General features: G+C 38.2%; 1 protein-coding gene across 1 annotated transcript in view; it reads right to left on the bottom strand.

Annotated features, from left to right (window-relative positions):
- VWA8 (von Willebrand factor A domain containing 8) overlaps window positions 1-21,058 on the bottom strand; it is a 363,559-nt gene that overhangs the window by 79,554 nt on the left and 262,947 nt on the right. Inside the window, exons 36-37 of the mRNA XM_053899178.1 lie at window positions 18,692-18,773; window positions 14,536-14,740 (exon numbers count right to left, since the gene is read on the bottom strand). Of these exons, the coding sequence (XP_053755153.1) occupies window positions 14,536-14,740; window positions 18,692-18,773 (287 nt within the window). The remainder of the gene's footprint in view (window positions 1-14,535; window positions 14,741-18,691; window positions 18,774-21,058) is intronic.

Below are 21,058 nucleotides of genomic sequence, written 5' to 3' on the forward strand. Positions count from 1 at the left end.
AACATTCTGAGACTCTCTGAATATAACTGTTATGCATGGGTCATTCAACCTGAAGGCTCTGCTAAAACGTTTCCTGTCAGATGTAAGCACAATTCAACTAGTGGGAACAGAAGTATGAGGGAATATTGGAGGGAAGCTGATGAGCTGTGAATGTTCAGGGTGCTCTGGACATCCATTCAAGAGAGCAGGTTAATTTGGAGAGTTGGTTAAATGGAAGTAGGTTAGAATGCTTCTTTTTTATTAACAGGGTGATCTAAGTCAACAGATAATACCCAGAGAAACCGCCTAATGAAACAGTATTTATACCAGCACAGAAAATCAGAGACAAAAGAAATTGGATCTACTTTTTATGCCACAAATTAAAGAAGTACTAAAAAAATGACTGAAGCATGTCAAAGGGACAAAGGAACTGGCTTGAAGGAGTCCCCACTGGCTAAACGAACAATCTGAACATCAAAATAAATAAGAGTGGCAATAGACTATCACCCATCAAATAAGGTAGAAATCCATGAGGCAATACTAATAAAAAAAACAGAGGGATAAGAAGGGAGGGTCCTTCCTTAGTTTAGAATGCCAACTGTTAATGTAGAAGAAATGATGCAATTGGAAAAAAAAAATCACTGTTTGACAACCACAGTAATAATAATTGATTCAAATAAGAATCATTGATGGATGGTAAAATTAATGAAAGAAAGCTTGATGAGAAATAAGATATTTACATAGTCTCAAAATGTAAACCCACAAAAGACATATAGTAATTATCAAAGGAAGAAATATTAACTTCACAGTGGAGAAACACAGTGGAGATAACACCTTAACCAGATATTTGAAGTTAACATCACCAGTAATGGGACAAACCAATACTCTGTGCCACCTAATAGGACACATTGAGAGAAATATAGCATCATTTTTGTGATATTCCTGCCATAGATGCATAAACTGGATCTACAATGCAGAAACATTAGTTAAACCCAAGTTGAGGGATATTTTTATACAGTAACTAGCCTAAGCTCTTCAAAAATGTCAAGGTCATGAAAGCCAAGGAAAGATGAGAAACTTTTGGATTGACAGAGAACATGATCCTGGATTGCTTCTTTGTGCTAAAAGGATGCTCTTGGGACATGTGAAATTTGAATAAACTCTGTGGATTAGACATTAATGATGTATCATCGTTAACTTCCTGATTTTGAGGTCTGTATTGTGGTTATGTAGGAGAGTGCTTTTGTTTTGAGGAAATACTCCCTGAAGCATTCAGAGGTAATGGGGTATCATGTCTCTGACTTACTTTCAAGTGGTTCATGGAAAAAAATATATGGAGAGAAAGATAAACAGTTTTAAAATATGTAATTAGATTTGGTGAGGAAAAATAAAAAATTAAATTATTTGTCTATACTTGAAGACAGAACTTATAAATAGGCATGGATTTAAGGCTCTGAAGGGAATGCTTTTCTTTCCTATTGTTTGTTTATTTATTTTAATGTTTATTTATTTTTGACAGAGAGAGAGAGAGAGAGAGAGAGACAGAGCATGAGTGGGGGAGGGGCAGAGAGAGAGGGAGACACAGAATCGGAAGCAGGCTCCAGGCTCAGAGCTGTCAGCACAGAGCCCTAAGCGGGGCTTGAACTCACAGACCACGAGATCATGACCTGAGCTGAAGTCGGACGCTTAACCAACTGAGCCACCCAGGCACCCCTCCTATTGTTTTTTTAAAAAGTATTTATTTATTTACTTATTTATTTATGAGAGAGCATGCACAAGAGTATGAGTGGGGGAGGGGCAGAGAGAGAGAGCGAATCCCAGGCAGTCTATGTGGTTCTTAAACTCATAAAACATGAGATCATGACCTGAGCTGAAACCAAGAGTTGGATGCTTAACTGACTGAGCTACCCAGAGGCCCCACTTTTCTATTGTTTTTATCAGCAGTTGTCCTAAACAAATAATATGCTTCTTTCAAATTCACCAAAGTTTAGAAGAAACAGTGAAAAACTCAGAGTGGAAGAATCAAGGCCTATTTCGTAAAAGATATTCTATTGCAACTTTAGAAAGGTTTTATATATATACACATGCATATATATAAAGACATATTATAGGTCTCATATTTACAAACATAAAAATAAATAAATATAAATGTTCTTTCTGTTCTACCTATCTACCTACCTACCTACCTACCTATCTACCTACGTACCTACCTACCTAAATATTTCTCAAACTGAGTGAGGAGAATTATATTCAGAAGTCTGAAGTCTGTTTAATCTTGGGAGCAGTCAGAAGCTTATCCCTATAATCAACTGATTTTTAAACTTCTAAGTAATTTGGAATATAGGATAGGAAAAATATTATATTTTAGTATTAAGAGAGTCATAGTAACAAAAATAACTTCTATTTATTGCTGTTAAATAGTCCTTATATATTTGTTGGGAGTTCTACGGGTTAACTCCAACCAGATTCAGAACACGTGAAATTTGTTTCTGATATTATGTCAGGGTTTCCCCTTTCTGAGCAATGACTTATATATGTAAATATGATGGCAGAGTGGTTGAGGTAATGATGACTCATAGTCAAATGCAGCACTTTCCCCTTTGGCTAGCACAAAACCTATTAAGTTTTAGACTTTCCTATTAGGGCTCTATAGATGTCATTCCTCTTTATGGAAAGGATTATTCAACCCATACCAGCAATGTGAAATGTAGGGCCTTTAATAGTGTTGTGTTTGCTTCTTAAAACAGAAATATCTAAAGGAAAAAAAAATAATGAAAATGATCCAATATTAGTAAGTTCTTTTCATTAGGGGAAAAACCCACCGTAATGCCATCAGAGCACTGTCAAGACAGACCTGACAATTTTATTCAGAACTCTTGCAACTGGAAAGTCTCATAAGACAATTGTAACTAGAATATTTATGTCCGCCTTACATGTGTTTAGAAAGTTAAGTATGTGTTTCTGAAGTATTCACTCTAGGACTTAAGTGGAAGATGAAATTAATGAATGCTATAGGTCATCACTGGTCTAATTACCTTCATATTGCATCTGGTAAAAGTCATGTTTTATGAATGTTGTGCTGAGTGCAAAACAAAATGAATCTGATGATAGTTCTGGTCTCCAGGAAGCCCAAACCTAGAAAGGTTATCAGCTGTCACTTGCAAGAGGGTGGCTTTAGCTGTCAAAACTACCAAAAACAACAACACCCCCCCCTCCCCCAAAACACATGGTCAAGTTTTTTGCTTATTCAGTATTTCTTTAGGGGTATTTCCCCTATTCCTAATTCATAATTTTGTAGTTTGGATGGGATTGATACAGCCCTCGCTCATCCCAAACTCTAGGAGTGAAGACATGCATGACCAAAATCTGACCAATTAAGAGTATTCTGTCCTTTTGGTCACAGTGATTGGTTCAGGATGGGCACGTAACCTCATGGGCCTATTGTAATACCCCTAAAGGCTGTGTTGAAATTACTCGGAGAGACGTGCCCCTTTTACTGAGATTGCCAGCTGTGAGAACCATGTATTACCTAGCGCCATCAGGGCTATTGCTGCCACTAAATGGAGAAAGGCTTTGTAACAATGAAGCCAGAAAAAAGCAGAGCCAAGAGGAGAGAGACTAGGTCACATGACGTACGTTGAGCCCTTGGTTTGAGCTGAGCCTAAGGCCTAGGTTCTCTCTTCAAAGGTATAGGGATACATTCTTCTTTTAACAGTCAACCCTAGCATTCCAGATTTATTCTCTGAAGTCATAAATGTCATGCAACATGCTTGTATCCTGAGTCAGGTTTAGAATTAGCATAAAGGTCTTGTCCTAAGAGATCTACTACACAGCGTGCACGGTGAACTGAAGCAAAGAAAACCAGGAATATAAAGACTGGCAACTTGTTGAAGTATTAAAAAGACTCTGAATACATTTGGGGACTACTCAGTTAAATAAATTAAAGAGATTTCTTTACTGGGACTTCTCAAAGCCAGATATTCACTAATTGTAATTTCATCTCTAAGAGGCTAGTAAGTTATAGTGTCTTCCAACAGCTTGAACATGGATTCCTTATTAAAGAGGGTTCTGAGAATATGCTTTCAAAAACAACTGTACGTTTTTCTAAAAACAAAGCTCAGTTGTTCTGCTCATTTTCTCTCTATTCTCCTTAGCATCTAACTGTTTTCATGGTTTCAGCTAAAACTCCATGCTAAAGATCATTGTAACTCTCACTAGCTTTGATCTTGGGCCCAATAATCTATTTCCAATTACTAACCGCACACTGTTAATGAAGTATCTCACCGTTACCTGAGACTCAGCATATACAAAATGCCTGAATCCTATCTCCTCTCCAACTTTCCTGGTTCCTACAATGATCTGCCATTTTGCCAGATATCCAAACTAGAAATGTCCATAATGTCTGCCTCCATGACCCATATTCAGCTTTTCCCCACCAAACCATACCCGCCCTCACAGTTGCCCTAGTTCACTCGGGGTTCTTTCCCAGACTGCACATCACTACCAAGTCCCTCTTTCTAATCTAGCCGCCACTATTATATTTTTCCTACTCAAGGACCTTCCGCAAATCCTAGGAGTAGGGAACCTAAAAGCCTCATTGGATCTTCACACATCCTAATTTCTCCTATTTGGGTGACTCCTTCTTACACCACTCCCCAGAAGATACCCTTTGCTTTTAGTTGTTTGTCTTAGAATATGCTACAGATATGCCTAAACAGGCCAAAATCCTTTCAACTGCTTTTAAAAGTGTCCTGTGCCAGCAAGACTGTGCTGAAACTAAATCGCACCCTGTCTTCTAAGATCCCCCAGCGGGTATGTGTCTGGTGGTCCCAGACCCAGCTCTTAATACCCACCCCTGCTCTGGTATCCCCTCCACTGTCTCCTTGGGATAGTTGGTATTCAACCTGGATTTGCCCCCTGGGCTTTGTGCGAGCATCACACTGGCTGTGATATTTGCTTACTGTTCCTCTGGTATCTGCACCAGGTCACTCTTGGATTTGTTGTGATCCATGCCTATGGCACAAATCATCCTCTTATTAAGGAAACACACAGTGCTCATTTATATCTATGCCTGTGGTATGATTTTCAGAATGTCTAGAATTCTCTGACCTCTCTTTTTGAACTATCTAAAGACAAAAATAAAAGTTCAACCCAAGCCCCATTTCCTTCACTTACAACTTTCATCATACATATATACTTCCCTTCTGAACTACTATAGCACAGGGTCAAAACTCCCCAATTTACCATTGAAATACACATTGTTTTGTACTACATGCTGCTGTTTCATGACGATCATCCTCAACTCCCCAATCACATAGAATAAACTCTCTGAGGGTAGAAACCATGCTTTATGTTTTAGTATTCCACCACCTCCCCACAGGTCCTTCATTGGTGGGTACAGAGCAAGTGCTCCACAAGAACATTCTGGATGGTGGTTCTCAAATGGGAATAGATATTTGAGTTCCCAAGGGACTCAAATATCTATTGTTTGTCCAGAATTGCTGTAATTCAATAGATGACCACCTGCCTATCCCACAAAGAAATTCTACAGCTTGGATCACCACCATCTCCCTAGGAAATTATGGTTTGCTATTTTCCTGAAGCCAGGTCTAGAGCATATACACTGCTGTGATATGAAAATCAACTAGAAATACCGGATGCAGGTGGGGGAACCAACAGAGCTTTTAAGGAACTGAGATTCAACTAATACAGCCATTAGATTATAGATATAATGACATGACAGGAAAACTTCTTCCTCACTAAAAAAAGTATTTATGATGACAAATATGTAATTATATTTGTATCTGTAGCTGTCAAATGTTGGTTGAAATTTGTTGCTGGGAGGTGACTCACTAGTACCTATTGAGAATATACTTAAAGGTTTTCACTATATTTATATACAGACAATTACTGATAAATCAATTAATCGAAAAGATGCAGTGATCGTTTTTTGTGGGTATACAAACATGGTTGAAATAAGATTGATACTTGACTGGTTAAATAAAATCATGAGAACACAGCAGTTTGGAAAAGAAAAGCAACTTCTAAATGAATAAAATGCCTGCTTCCTCTAGGACAGACCAACTAGTCTAGTTCCTCTGGCTTTTGGGTCCCAGCCGGTTGTCTGCTCTGCCCTATAGCTTGAAGGTTTCACACTCCTGTTCCAGATACAGTGTGCTTTTCTCCATGGGATCCAATGCTTTTAGCAGTTTTCTGATGGAAGCAGAGAGTATCGACAGCTCTGTTGTTTGGCTATATAGGTCAAGGGGGAAATACATGGGCTGTGCTCTGCCTGGAAAGTGAGCAGAAGTCCATGGGAGAAGATCCATTTTCCTACCCCTATCTTCCTATCAGCAAGTCCTACAGAGGTTCAAATGAAACTAGTTCTAGAAAATCATTTTATTTATTGCATTTTTTTTTAATGTTTATTTTTGAGGGAGACAGAGCATGAGTGGGGAAGGGGCAGAGAGAGAAGGGGGGGAGACACAGAATCTGAAGCAGGCTCCAGGCTCTGAGCTGTCAGCACAGAGCCTGATGCGGGTCTCAAATTTACCAATGGTGAGATAATGACCTGAGCCGAAGTGGGATGCTTAACTGACTGGGCCACCCAGGTGCCCCTAGAAAATCATTTTAACCCCCAATCAGGCCTTGTGTCTTTTAACTTTTAAATTAAAAAAAAAATATTTTTAATGTTTGTTTATTTTTGAGAAAGAAAGAGACAGAGTGTGAGTGGGGGAGGGGTAAAGAGAGAGGGAGACACAGAAGCTAAAGCAGGCTCCAGGCTCTGGGCTCAGAGCCCAATGAGGGGTTTGAACTCAACAGACTGAGAGATAGTGACCTGAGCTGAAGTAGGACACTTAATCAACTGAGCCACCCAGGTGCCCCTTAACTTTTAAAACTTAAAATGTGTTATAGAGATGTGAGACAACACATTGAACGAATGCAGTTCTGAAAGTTGACTTGGTTAAGCGAAGCACTAGCCAGTGAATGTCCAATGCCTCCTATTGAATTTATTTTTGCTACCACTTTTTATTTCTCCATATACCATGTCTGATTGGTTTGTTGTTTATTTAACTGCAGTACAGTTAATATCCAGTGTTATGTTAGTTTCAGGTATACAATATAGTGATTCAACACTTCTATACATTACTCGGTGCTAAATTTCCAAGACACCTTTCTTGTTCTTTGAAGGTTCCTATGTTAAAAAAGCATCACATTTTTGTTTTATGATCATCATATTTTCTCTTGCCTGTCTGAGAATGTCAATTGTCACTTTGTGACATGTTTTTCTTCTTTCTGCATCATCTCTATTTTCTCTGTTCATTTGTTTTCATTTCCATTTTTTTTCTGTATAAGAGGCTATCCATTAATATTTAAGAAGAAGGCATTAAAAAGTGGACTGAAGTTTTTGCATAAAGGCTGGTCTCAACAATAAGTGGGTCTTCTTGTAAGATTACTAGGGAGAAACTTCCAAATATTAGATCAGAAAGGTTTTCTTTTGGATATGTCAGTTTCTAGAAAGGATTTTTCTACTCTTCTGTTCAAAGGGTATAAATGTGGAAGTCAGCTTCATGGAATCTATGTAAGAAAAGTAAACTTTCACTTTATCTTCTCACTGTCTACGTGGTCTCATTCTTGTCCTCAATTGTACAAATCTCCATTACAGCTCCTGTCTTTGGTAAGCCTAGAGAAGAGCCAGTGGCCCAGGTGCAAAATAGAGGAGAAAATCTGGCTATCTAAATGGTCTCTATACAGAATTTCAATTCATCTCCCAATTTTTGGTGCCACCCTGCACTCCAACCTTCAGAGGTACATGGTGCCTTCAAGCCCTGATGCTTTGTGGGCTTCTGCAGAGTACGGCAGCTTGCATCTTATTGGCTTCCCCCTCTGGAAGAATAGGTTTCAGCTCTCTCCAGCTGATAACTCCGTTATCACCCACCCATTTATTTTCTATCCTCCAAAGCGCTGCTGCGTCTGTAGTTCTCTTTGCCCTGGTGGGTTGGGACTGTTTTTTGATCCTTTATTGCTCTTTTACTGGGATTTTGGCAAGAGACAAAACTAGTCACATGCGTTTGATTTATCAAGAGCTCCTTCCCCCTTCCTGAAAAACTGGGGTTAGGCTGTTTTCTGATCCTTTGATCATGCTCCTATCAGTTTATCTGCCATATTGCACTACAACTTATTTCATTATAGCTCTACTTGACTGTAAGTTCCCTGGGTCTGCACCTGTATCTTATTTATTTCTTTATCCTAGCAATTCTGGGTACTAAGCAAATGTTAATTAAATAAATGAAAGAATGGGTGGGATTATTCAGAGAGGTTAGAGAATGGTACCTGTGGCCTGACCTTGTGAGGAAATAGAAAATAAAAAGAGAGACATTTTTGGAATGTTATAAGGAGAGACCAAAGAGTACTGCATATGGAAAAATTAAGAGAGACAACTCCAAATTTGACTTGCTCTTTTCACTGTTCTCAGAACTCAGGACTAAAGATGATGTATATATTTGCTGTGTGTTTTCTGGTCCTGTTCTAATTTGTCTTTTGAATAAGGCTAAACACTATAATCCTCTGCTGACAATTGTCCTATCATTCATTTCCTGCTTTTCCTCAAGTTGACAGGTTTAGGCACAGACCAAAATTCCTTTTATGGGCCTGACAAAACTTTTCCTAAATAGGATTATAAACAAACCTCACACCTTATAACACAAAGATAGATGATGCATTATGTAACTCATTGGGTCATGATTTAATATTAGGTGACTGGGTAACACTGCTTCCTTTTAATTTGGCTTTGCATTTCCATATAAGCATTAAAGAATTCTATGGCCCAAATTCTAAATTCTAAGTTTCTAGTTGTTATTTGTTTACTTACTCTGTGCCAGGTACTGATGCATTTCAGTCTTACGACAACTTTGTAAGGTACAATGGTATTATCTTTATATTTTAACTGGAAAGCATAGCCAATAGGCTATGCCTGCTTATGAATAAAATTACAATTTTATTTATAAATATAACAGGAGGATTTTATTTCTGTAGCCAATGTGATGTGTTGATTACATGTAACTATATACATAATAGGCTCAGAATCATAAAAATTCTAGAGCCATTAATTGTCAACATATTCATTGAATTTGACATCTCAATTTATAACTGATATATTACAGAATTAATTTGTTTTCCTTATACTTTAAATATTCCTAAGATTACTTCTTTACTGGCTGATATATTGTTAAATAACACGCACTGAAGATATAGTACCATATAAAAGAATGATCTTAAGGCCTGTCATGAGAGAAAGGAGTTGAAATGCTTCTGTCAGTGATGATTTGAAAAGCAATTTCCTAAGGTTAGGTCTTTTCTATAATGAGAAAGCTAGGTGCTATTTCTGTTTTTAATATTAGTTTAAGACTCTATAGTACCTCCAATTATTATAATTTGTAGGATTATTATTTTTGTTGGATATGCACAAAAGGCTAATGAAAACTCATGGCCTCCCTGAAAGTCATAAGCTTGTTGATCTGCTTGTCTGAGGGAGGTGGTTGCTCATTTAATTTTAGTTATATTTAGCAATCACTGACAAAGTTGTGATCTAACGGAAGCACGGCTTCTGGAGGACTGTAAAAATCTGGTAATTTCCTTCTGAAATGATGTTTATAAGAAAGGAGGCTTGTACTTGTGAACTCATGAGTGTCATCCTACTTGACTGCAGACTTCTTTCTAATTCTTTGCTCAAACTGTATTCGTGGTTCAAAAAGAGCATCGCCAGTCTGTAACTGGGACAACTATGGGCTTCAGTACTTCCCAGAGATAAGATGGCACCATCTTGTCTGTGTTCCTAGTACTTCTTTCCTTTCTCTGATGGCTGCTAAATACTCAGAAATTGAGCAAGTTGATTATTAACCTTTGGAAGCGTGAAATCGGCCACGGAGGGAGTAGTTACACCAGGGAAATTGGCAAACATTATAAACTGCCCCACCTTTACCTCACCAGAGGGCTGGTCTATCAGCACACCACCGGGTAGTACACTCCCAGTGTACCTTATTCAAGTCTGAAAACCTTATTTAAGATCTAGATTCAAAATGGATTTCCATGGCTGGGAATTTCTCTAGCAGGAATAAACATGGGAAAATCATTAGAGGCATTGCTCAAATGCTACCGCATAGGCAAATGGCTAGACCATTTTGCCGAATGTTTTTATGAAAATTAAAAAAAAAAAAGCATTGCCTTTTTGGGCCAAGGAATATCCCCAAAGATACATGTACATATAACAATCCTATGAAATATACATTGTTATATGTACGATAATGATAATGACCCACTGAATCAGACTGCTAAGTATTTTCAGTTACTGGCCAAAGTGAAGAACGTGGTGCAAGAGTAAACTATAAGCTACCCTTAAAAAGAAGAAAGAATTCGTCTGTATTCCAGGGTGGCTCAGTCGGATGAGTGTCCAACTTCAGTTCAAGTCATGATCTCGCAGTTCATGGGTTCGAGCCCCGCATCAGGCTCTGTGCTGACAGCTCAGAGCCTGGATCCTGCTTCAGATTCTGTCTCCCTCTCTCTCTATCCCTCCTTCACTTGTTCTCTCTCTCTCTCTCAAAAATAAAAAAAAATTAAAAAAATTTCTTTAAAAAAAGAACAAAAAATTGTAAACCCTCTCAGCGTATGTGGAGAAAACATAGTCTGCATAGTGAAAACCTAAAGGTACTAATACAGCTCCAATGAAATGATCTAGTGGTTTCCAAAACCGGAAGAAGGACTTACCATCTTACTGATATCTTAAAAAAATCCTTACTGTTGGGCTTGTAGTTAAAGAAAAGGCCAGTCTTGTTTACCAAAGTACAACAACTACCTTTACTCATATTCCTAGAATATCTTCTTTAAAAGGGGGAAAGTCTTAGTGGTGCTTAATATAAATTAGTTATCTTTTCTAAGTATGTTTTCTGATGCCTCTACTGTGTATCTATTGTGTACCAGGCACTATCTTCACTGTAAGAATGAGTAAGTTGTAGTCCCACACTGTGTTTCAAAGATCCTATCCATTTTAAAAGTATACAGATAAGGAAGTACTATTCAAGGGCCTCAAAGAGATTCTACCAGTAACATACAGAGGATTTACTTTCGAATTAGTTTATTGTAATCAGACAATAACGCTTGAAAGCTATAACCTTTTAGCTTTTGTGTTCCCACAAGAATAGTCACCAGGAGCTTTTTAAAGAAGATGGTTTGATTTCTGAAGAAACCTGTGGTGTAGCTTTAACAGCCTTCTTGGGATGAATCCAAGTGTAACTAAATAAAAATATGAAAAATATGCTTTAGAGAGAACACTATGAAGCATGGTCAGAAAAATTTTGGCTTATAATTAACACATGCTTCTGAAAATATGAAGTCTAAAAGTAATAAATATGAATTCTTAATCATGGGCTTTTAGAACCACAGCTACAGTGACACTTTGAATTTGTTATAGTTGTTTGCTGTAAGAAAAACACACTTCCTATCATAGCATGTAAAATTAATGAACACATTTTATATGAAGAGCTCAATAAACACTCTCTTGCAAACTACTCATGAAGGAGAACTATCAATGAATTCATTAAGCAAAAACTAAAATTCAAAGCAACAATGGCTTCAGAATTGATAACTCTAGAAGGCTGAAGTGAAGCAAGACATAAAGGAAAGTGGTAAAGCATGTAACTGACATAGTTAATCTAAATATAAACAGTTCTTTTGCTATCATTCAAAAGACTCAAGGAAAAAAGTGGGTCAGTAAGTGGTGGGGTATTTGCCCAGCCTTCACTGTCGACCTAATGGAGCATCTCGTGACCAACAGGAACCAAACAATACAGGTGTGTGTAAACCTCCTTAAACTAGTGAATGCAAAGCAGGTCTTTTAATTTCTACGATGTAAAGTAAGTCCATTTTGCCACTAGATGGAGATCGGGTTACTCTGCCAGGAACAGGGAGAGGGCTGGAACTTAGCCAGCGAGAAGTATGGTACTAAGAACATATTCTCTTTTCTCAATATTTCTAGAAAGGCATTTTTCAAGCTCCTGAACCAGGAGGAGACATATGCTGAATAAAAGGCCCATAAATGAGGAAGAGCTTGAGGGATCGCACCGTACGGGAAACTGTAAAAGACATATTTTGCTTCTTATTACTACTGCTCCACAGTGATTCCCATTTAGGTCTGGTTGTGTACACTACTTGTAAATAATAACAAGAACTGGTCTGCATATGAGCAGTTAAATATACTCTCATTGTTAAAAAAATTTTTTTTTAAAGTTTATCTACTTTTGAGAGACAGAGCATGAGCGGGGGAGGGGCAGAGAAAGAGAGGGAGACACAGAATCCGAAGCAGGCTCCAGACTCCAAGCTGTCAGCCTGACGCGAGGCTCGAACACTCGAACCGTGAGATAATGACCTGAGCCCAAGTGGGACACTCAAATCGACCGAGCCACCCAGGCGTCCCTGTGCTGTCTCGTTATTGACCAAGCAGGGAGAAGAGGACAGATCCGACCAAAAAATAAAACGACGTCAGACCATCTGGGCAATTAATCCTGTCTCTTTAGACATAAAGACGTATGCTTACAATTTGTTTCTCAGTTTGAGTATGTAGATAAATATATATTTCAATATCGACCAAAATGGATCAAAGAACATCAGAGATGTTAGGAGAAGGTTGGATAACAGCTATTCTAATTTTCCAAATGAAACTAACATTCACTTCTGAATTGTGTAACTTTCTTTCTGAATAAGTCTTATTTCTGTTATAGCTGAACTTTGAACAGGAGACATAAAGTTATGCATTTTCTGGAAAATGTTAGGTCTGGGAAGGATCAGATGTTGCTCTGCATACTGCAGCCAAACCTTTTGATTATTTTTGAGATGTTAGATAATATATTTCTGTTCATTTCTAACTTAATAACTATATATATTCATCCAATAAATATTTATTCAGTTACACAAAAACGAATGAATAACTTGTGACAGTTTAAAAGAACAGTTCCATTTTTTGTCAAATAGCTTCAAAGGCTAGTGCAATTAGGATATATGAGTATGAGCATACACAAATATATTAATTGCCTGTTGTGTATCAGTCACTATGCTGGGAATAGAAAGATGAACAACAGAGTCGGGGAAGTCGCTGGGAAAAAAGAGTGTATGGCTAAACTACAAATAGGGGTTAATTTTTGTAGCAGTCAAGACTAGTTATGAAAATCATGTGTAAAATTCTTTTTTAAAGTTCTGTTGTAGAAGACACTTAATTTAGGCCACACTCTTGGCACACATAGGAAAAATATGACCTTTCATCTCTATGACACATGAGGAATTGAAATAAAATACAAGAAATTTAAATACAATAGTATTTACCAATCTCTGTAATGAAAAGAGGAGCTTAAGTCAAAGGGAGAAGAAACTAATGTTCAGGATAATAAGAGAATCAGAACCATAGTTAATTAATTTTCTAATTATTGTTATGGATAGTGACCAACATTCAGTCTGTTGCTATGATAGATTCATTGCACTTAATGGCATGTTTATGTTAGAGCAATACATTTGTTTTAGCTTAATTAAATTAATATATTCATACCCTTTCAAAAGAAGTTGAAGTTGCTTGCCTACATTGGTGTCGAATTTTCAGAATGTTCCTATAAGGTTTTAAGAATCTAAGAGAAATATGTATTATTCATTCACAATTATTCTCCTTTAAGGGAAATCAGAAAAATAACCACACAAAATAGTAATTATTAATCAAGTATCAATGGAGTAGTTTGTAGAAATTTATCTTGTTAATTGGCTCTCTGCAGAGCAACACAGCTGGCAGGAACCCGCCTTTCTTTACCATCTTGCTGGATAAGAATGAACCATAAACAGAGAAGTTTTCTTCTGAAGATTAAAATCAATCAATTACAAATAAATCCTTTTATTATATGCTTTAGTATTTATGGGTACACAGCTTTCCTCATTGGTTCCAGACCAACTAGATTAGGTGGTGACTGAGTCATTTCTGGAGTTTCCTCTCACTTTGGTGACCTATTTCCATATCTCTTTCCAGGGCAGGGCTGGGTCTATCTACTGCTAAGTTTGCATTATCTGGAGATAAGGAAGTTGGTAAAAACACATCTTTGCTGGATGCATAATATACGTATCTTCTCTAGTCTAAAGGTTTTGACCTTATGGTAATGTGCTGCGTTTTATATCAGTATTTCTGCCTCCTTGGTAGCATAGCATGCAGAGATGCCCAAGATGATGGTAGTAAAAGAACAAATGCAAAGGTGATGCTAGAAGCTGATTAATGCTTGGGGTCAAACAGAAGCAATTGTCTTGTATTCTCATGCTGTGATGTGAGGAACTTGTATATTTAAGCACTGACCGCAAAAAGGGCACCTTTTAACTTTCCCACTATCTAGAAAAAGACACGTCTTTTTCTATTATGAGAAATTAGGTATTTAAGTAACTATATTTAAGTTTTGAGGCCAGAGGTTTACTTCCATTTGGAACTAACCTTATACGTAAATATGCACCTTTAAGAGGGAAAGTGGGTTAGAGTGGTACCTGCATATGTCTGTCACTGTCTTGTCCAATCATGTTTCTCCATTCAATGAGTGATCGCTGCAGACGTTCAAGTCCAGTTTCCCAAAGCCTGATGTGACCTCCCATATCGACAGTAATAACAGCACCTTTGCCCCACTCAGCTAGCAGTGCATCTGTGTCCGAAATAGTAGACAGCCATGTGGTATATGGTGAGAGAGATTCTGATCTGAAAAGGAAATTACAGTAGTCAATCAGTTGGTAATAACGAAGCTAGTTTACCTAATTGTGGTTCATTAAACTTGCTATAAAGAATTCTAATAGTAAACATATTAAAAGATACCAAGAGATCCATCTGTAAGAAAAAAAATGCACAGATATCTATTGGTTACTTACATTTTTCTGTATTTGTGGACCCCCGATTGTATTGGCGTTCACTGTCAGAAAGAAAAGAACTCTAAACCAACTCATATCTCATGCACCTGCAATGTTAGACTCACTCCTCAGGGGTCTAAGTTTCAGTCTAAGTGCTAAAGCTGATATCTTTTCTATGGGCTTTACCTGCATTTATATTTAATATTTTGCATTTTCTAATTTAGGAAGTTACAAGAATTTATAACAAGGAATTTATATATTTGTCATATTATATATATTTCATACATATACATGTTTTCTTTGCTATATATTCATTTCTAGGAATGCAGTTTTGCTTCTATGAGTCAACTGCACACTTCCTTTTTCTAGGCATAGCCTTCACTATACAAAAGAAACAGATTAGAAATTCGAATTACCAGCGTTGGCTCTCTAAATACATCTGATATTTTCTATGTAAAATAAATGGTCTAAAGGCGGAGTCTCATCAGATAATAAAAACATAATAAACTATCAATGTAGATTTGGGAAACCACAAAACCACTATGTGTTGGGTCAAATCTTATAACCTCCTAAAGAATAAACCGAGACTACCTGACCTTTTTTTTTTTTTTTTTTTTCCAGTCTGCCTTAGTAGATACTAAACACAGGTGACACAGCCAGCTACTCTGGGACACAGAAGCTTTAAAATATGTTTATATGAAGAAGATGGTAACTACTGCTTCAGTGTTTCAGAGCTACTTTACAATAATAGAAGGACTCAAAGAAGGCAACATTTGACATAATACAGGATTTATCTCACGGTGCTCTGCCAGAAATATTTGCCTTAGGAAAAAAATTAATAGGTACACATGGTGAAGTAAAGGGCTATTCAAGAATAATGAAATTTTTCTACGTGAAACAATAATGTTTGTAATTCTTCCAAGAGCACTCAAGATGTATGACTGTTGAGTACTGTATCTACTGGCTAAATGTTTAACTCTTCATAGTATGAAACTTGATTAATGTCAAAATATGTCAAAAAAAGGGTGAAAAAATCACATTTACTGCAATTTGCTCTAGAATCTCTTCTTCACCTTGTTTTTTTTTTTTTTTTTTAAGATTTATTTATTTTGAGAGAGAGAGAGCATGAGCAGGAGAGGGGCAGAGAGAGGGAGAGAGAGAATCCCAAGCAGGCTCTGTGCTGTTTGTGGAGACTGACGCAGGGCTCAAACTCACGAACTGTGAGATCATGACCTGAGCCGAAATCCAGAGTCGGATGCCCAACTGACGGAGCCACCCAGGCGCCCCTTCTTCACCTTGTTTTAAATGCATATTCTCTTTTATACATAATAGCAAGGTCTTTAAGGAACACATAGAATCATAGTAGAGGGAAGCCCAGATTTACATACACCCACACATGAGAGGTAGGCAGTATCATTTTACAGATGGAAATAATACAAAAATTTGAGGAAAAATACTCAAATTTTACTGGGGGCAAAAGTGATGTACTCATTTTGGTTCTATAGTTACATGCAGTGTCACTGTATTTTCTGTTATCTGAAGTTAGCCATCAGATGGAAAATTCCAGCTATCTAGCAGAATGCTAAATTTAAGCAACTAGCAGGAAAACTGAAATCCAGATGGGTTGTTCTCTTGGACTGCATATATGCCAAAAATGGCAATAGCTAATCTCAAGAGAAATTCAGGATATACTGATAATGAACAGACTCTAAATCACGTGGCACTTGAAATATGGCAAGTCCAAACTGAGATGTTCCCAAAGTGTAAAATAAATACTGATTTCAAAGACTTAGAAGAAAAAAGGAATGTAAAATATCTCATTAAAACTTTTATATTGAATATGTGTCAAAATGATGACATTTTAAATACATTGGGTTAATAAAATGTTTAGTTAAAGTTAATTCCACCGATTTCTTTTTCCTCTTTGAATATGGCTAGGAAGGAACATAAAATGACATTGCATTATATTTCCGGTGGACAGTACAGCTCTAAATGAATGCATTACAGTGACCAGTTGGCACTGGCTATATACACAGCTGCTCTTCCAGATGTTGTTCCTATGGCAGGTAGAACATGGTCCACATAGAAAGTTAAAACGGAAAAACAACAAAATAAAGCCTAGGGCCAATGAGGGAGAAATTAAGAGAAATATTGGAAAAGATTATTAATGCTTTAGAAATGTAAAAAGCAAAAAGTTGTTCTTTGCTTCTGTTGCTTGAACTAATAGTATATTTTAATAAGCATATAATTCATATGGAGTAAGGAATTTCCCCAAATGACCAAAAGCCATTTTCCATGAAATTGACAAGGTGAGATGCTCTAAGAAGCCATACTTCTATATGTTGGAACAAGTAAACCTATTTTTTTGAGTAATGCTTTTATTCTTCATATTTATTGACCTTGAGTAAGGGTCCTAAGAAACAAAGCTGTGCTTCTGAGTTACTGTGTACTGTCATGCTGAGCTATTTACTTCTAGGGGTTAGAGGAATGGGTGCAAAGGTGGCCTGCGGGTGCCGTGGATGCCTGACAGCCTTGGTGTGGCTGGCCTTTCTCTCCTGTTGGATGGCTCTCCGGGGTCCTCTGCTTGGCATCTCAGCTGAGGCTTTCACCCCTGTGTTGTGAGGTCTCAGTTGCCTGTCAGGAAGTATATGTTAGTAGGGGATGTGATGTCAATCTAGGCCAAAGCAGAGTAAAAAATTAGAAGAAGGAGTAGTTGGCCCCGGGGGGGCAATGTAAGGAAGAATCTAGGCCAGGTGGACCAGAGCAGGGGCTCAGTTAGGCTGAGAGAGGGAGATCAGGCATGGATGCATCCAGAAAGGGATGGGCTACTGGAGAGGACACCTGTGCTCCTTAAGGGTAGACACCAAACACGTTGTTTTCCTTCTGTATCGTCCATCCAACTGGTTTGAATACTTTGCTTCCATCATTGGACAATAATAAGAGCAGTGAATGATCATGAGTTTCATTCTAAATCTCTGGAAGCCTTTAGCTACTACATAGCCTTCACAACCGCAGATGCACAGTAGCACATTTAAAAACAATATTAAACAAATGCCGTTTAAATTCCTTTGACATTTTGAACACATTTGCCTCCAAAAACTAATATGTAAAGTTAATAGATACGGTGGATGGAGCTAGAGAGTATTATGCTAAGCAAAATAAGACAGTCAGAGAAAGACAAATACCATATGATTTCACTCACATGTGCAATTTAAGAAACAAAACAAGCAAGCAAAGGGAAAAAAATAAGACAGAGAGAGCGATGAACCAAGAAACAGACTCTTAACTGTAGAGAAGAAATTGATGGTTACCAGAGGTGGGGGGTAGGTGGGTGGATGGGTTAAATAGGTGATGGGGATTAAGGAGTGCATTTGTGATGAGCACCGGGTGATATGTGGAATTGTTGAATCAGTATATTCTATACCCGAAACTAATATTACACTGTAGGTTAACTAACTGGAATTAAATAAAAACTTAAAAACATTTAAGAACCCCAAAGATTTCTGCAATACTGAAAATGCTATTTCAGTTACAGAAAAACTTATCATTAGGACAGATCAAAAAAGAGAAATGAAGCCTTGAAGTTTGTTAGACTTATACCTATATGACATTTTTCCCAAATGAAAATAAAAATAGCAGTAAACCATGCAGAACAGCAGCAAGACATAAGCCAAGTGCAACTGGGGGGAAAAAAGAGCTTGCTATTTAAGGAAGCAAAAGCACACATTTATTCAGAGCACTTGGGAAGACTTGGCTCACTTTCTATCTGACATACAAACGGAGGACAAAGGTGAAAGTGAATTACCTGGGAATAGGGATGTATCGGAGTTTCTTTGATTGAAGGTCAGTGATTTCCATATAACCAGCTGTTTGTGGAGGGGTAACATCTGCAAACAAGTCACAGCATTGAGCAGAGTATTAAATTACAGCAGGATAGCAAAATAAGACCAAAAGAAAGCATGAATGTTGCTAAAAGTGGAATGAAGTTACCAGTACACTCAGGCAAAACTCTGAGACCCACCTGACAAGGTCCTGGGCCAAGTCTAGTCTCTAGGTTATGTTTTTGTCAAGGAAACACAAAGATTGTCAAATACATGCATATTAGGCTATGATTCTTTACTGTCAGAAAATTACCCAAGTTCTTTTCATTGTCTTTGCTAGCTTCCCAAGATGAAAAGTTTCAGCACTTAGAGTTTATATGAAATTATTTCATCACGTGAATTCTGTTTTTCCTTCCTGGGAAGTCACAATGACAGTATAACGTAGTGGAATCAGTACCCACTTTGTAATCAGACTGGCCTGGTATAAAATCTTGGCTCTGATATGTCCTAATTGCGTTTTTGGCTGGTCAAGTTAATGATCTCACTGCTTTTGTCATTTGTGAAATGGGGGTAACAACAGCATCTGAGCATCATAAACATTATTTGGGGGGTCAGATGAATTGGGTAATTGCAAAGCACTTAATTAGCAGTTGCTCAACACACGGTGCCTGTAGTGATGAGGGCCATGCAAGACGGGAGAGGGTGAGGTGAGCATGGGCCAGTGGGGTGAGGGCTCTGGATCACGGAAGCTATGAAACGGTGGGGGAAGAAGAGGGGAATGACATAGAGGGGCCAGAGCTCCCATCTCCAGTTCTGGAGGTGTTTCCAGGAGGATTCCAGGGGCCTGCTGATTTCTTTTCCAAAGCCTTGAGTTACACCACCCATCATCCCTAGCTGCCACTGCTGTGTCAGAAACTCTGCTTAGCCCTTTTTTTTTTTTTTTAAATGTGCATTGATACTTGAGAGAGAGAGAGAGAGAGAGAGAGAGAGAAAGAGAGACAGTGTGTGGGAGTGGGGAAGGGGCAGAGAGAGAGGGAGACACAAAATCTGAAGCCGGCTCCAGGCTCCAGGCTCTGAGCTGTCAGCACAGAGTCCGAAGCAGGGCTCAAACTCACCAACTGTGAGATTATGACCTGAGCCAAAGTCGGCGCTTCACCTAATGAGCCACCCAGGTGCCCCAGACTCTGCTTAGTCTTTACAGGTAGTATTTTTAATACTGACAACAAAGACTTATGATTCCTGCTCGAGAGATGAGGAAGCTGAGGCTTACAGAATTATGGTAATAATGTGACTTGCTTGTGGCGACATAGCTGGAGGGTGATGTAGGCGGCTTTCAAACCAGGCCGTTCCAGCTTTGAAGTCTCTGCTCTGTCCACCACTCTACACAGCTCCTACCTAGGCTGACCCTAGGGCAACATTTAAAATTGTTTTACAAAATATTGGCTATCAGTGTCTCTTAAAAAAATCTCCCTTACACAGAACCCATACTTTAAAAAAAATTTTTTTTTTTAATTTTTTTTTTTTTTAACGTGTATTTATTTTTGAGACAGAGAGAGACAGAGCATGAACGGGGGAGGGTCAGAGAGAGGGAGACAAAGAATCCGAAACAGGCTCCAGGCTCTGAGTTGTCAGCACAGAGCCCAATGCGGGGCTTGAACTCACAGACCGCGAGATCATGACCTGAGCCGAAGTCGGCCGCTTAACCGTCTGAGCCACCCAGGCGCCCCCAAAAAAATTTTTTTTTTAATGTTTATTTTTGAGAGAGAGAAAGGGACAGAGCACGAGTTGAGGAGGGGCGGAGAGAGAGAGAGAGAGAGGGAGACACAGGATCTGAAGTAGGCTCCAGGCTCTGAGCTGTCAGTACAGAGCCTGACGCAGGGCTCAAACTCATGAATCAGGAGATCACGACCTGAGCTGAAGTTGGATGCTTAACTGACTGAGCCACCCAGGCGCCTCTACAGAACCCTTACTCTAAAAGATTTTTTCGGTTGTCTATATCTTATTACAATTCCAGATTAGAATGAGATATCCAGGATGTTCACACTGGATTTATCCAATGTAGTTTACAAAAAAATTAAAAACTTGGCATTTTTATTTCATGTTTTTAGCTGAAGATTTCTGAGTTAGACCATCTGAAAAATTCAAAACTCAAAATATCTCTTATTTATTCAACAAACATGGTTAAGCTCACTTTGCACCAGATACTATACAAAGCACTGAGGATAGAGAAGAAGGAGGTTGATTCCTCCCTTATTCAAGGAGCCCACAGCACAATGAGGAAAGTTCCTTTTAACCAAACCAGACAGAATCCAACCCACCGAGGGCCTTTCAGGACTTGGAAAAGACTCCAG

This window comes from Panthera pardus, unplaced genomic scaffold (genome assembly GCF_024362965.1).
Source record: "Panthera pardus isolate Hobbes unplaced genomic scaffold, ASM2436296v1 HiC_scaffold_1, whole genome shotgun sequence".
Classification (NCBI taxonomy): domain Eukaryota; kingdom Metazoa; phylum Chordata; class Mammalia; order Carnivora; family Felidae; genus Panthera; species Panthera pardus.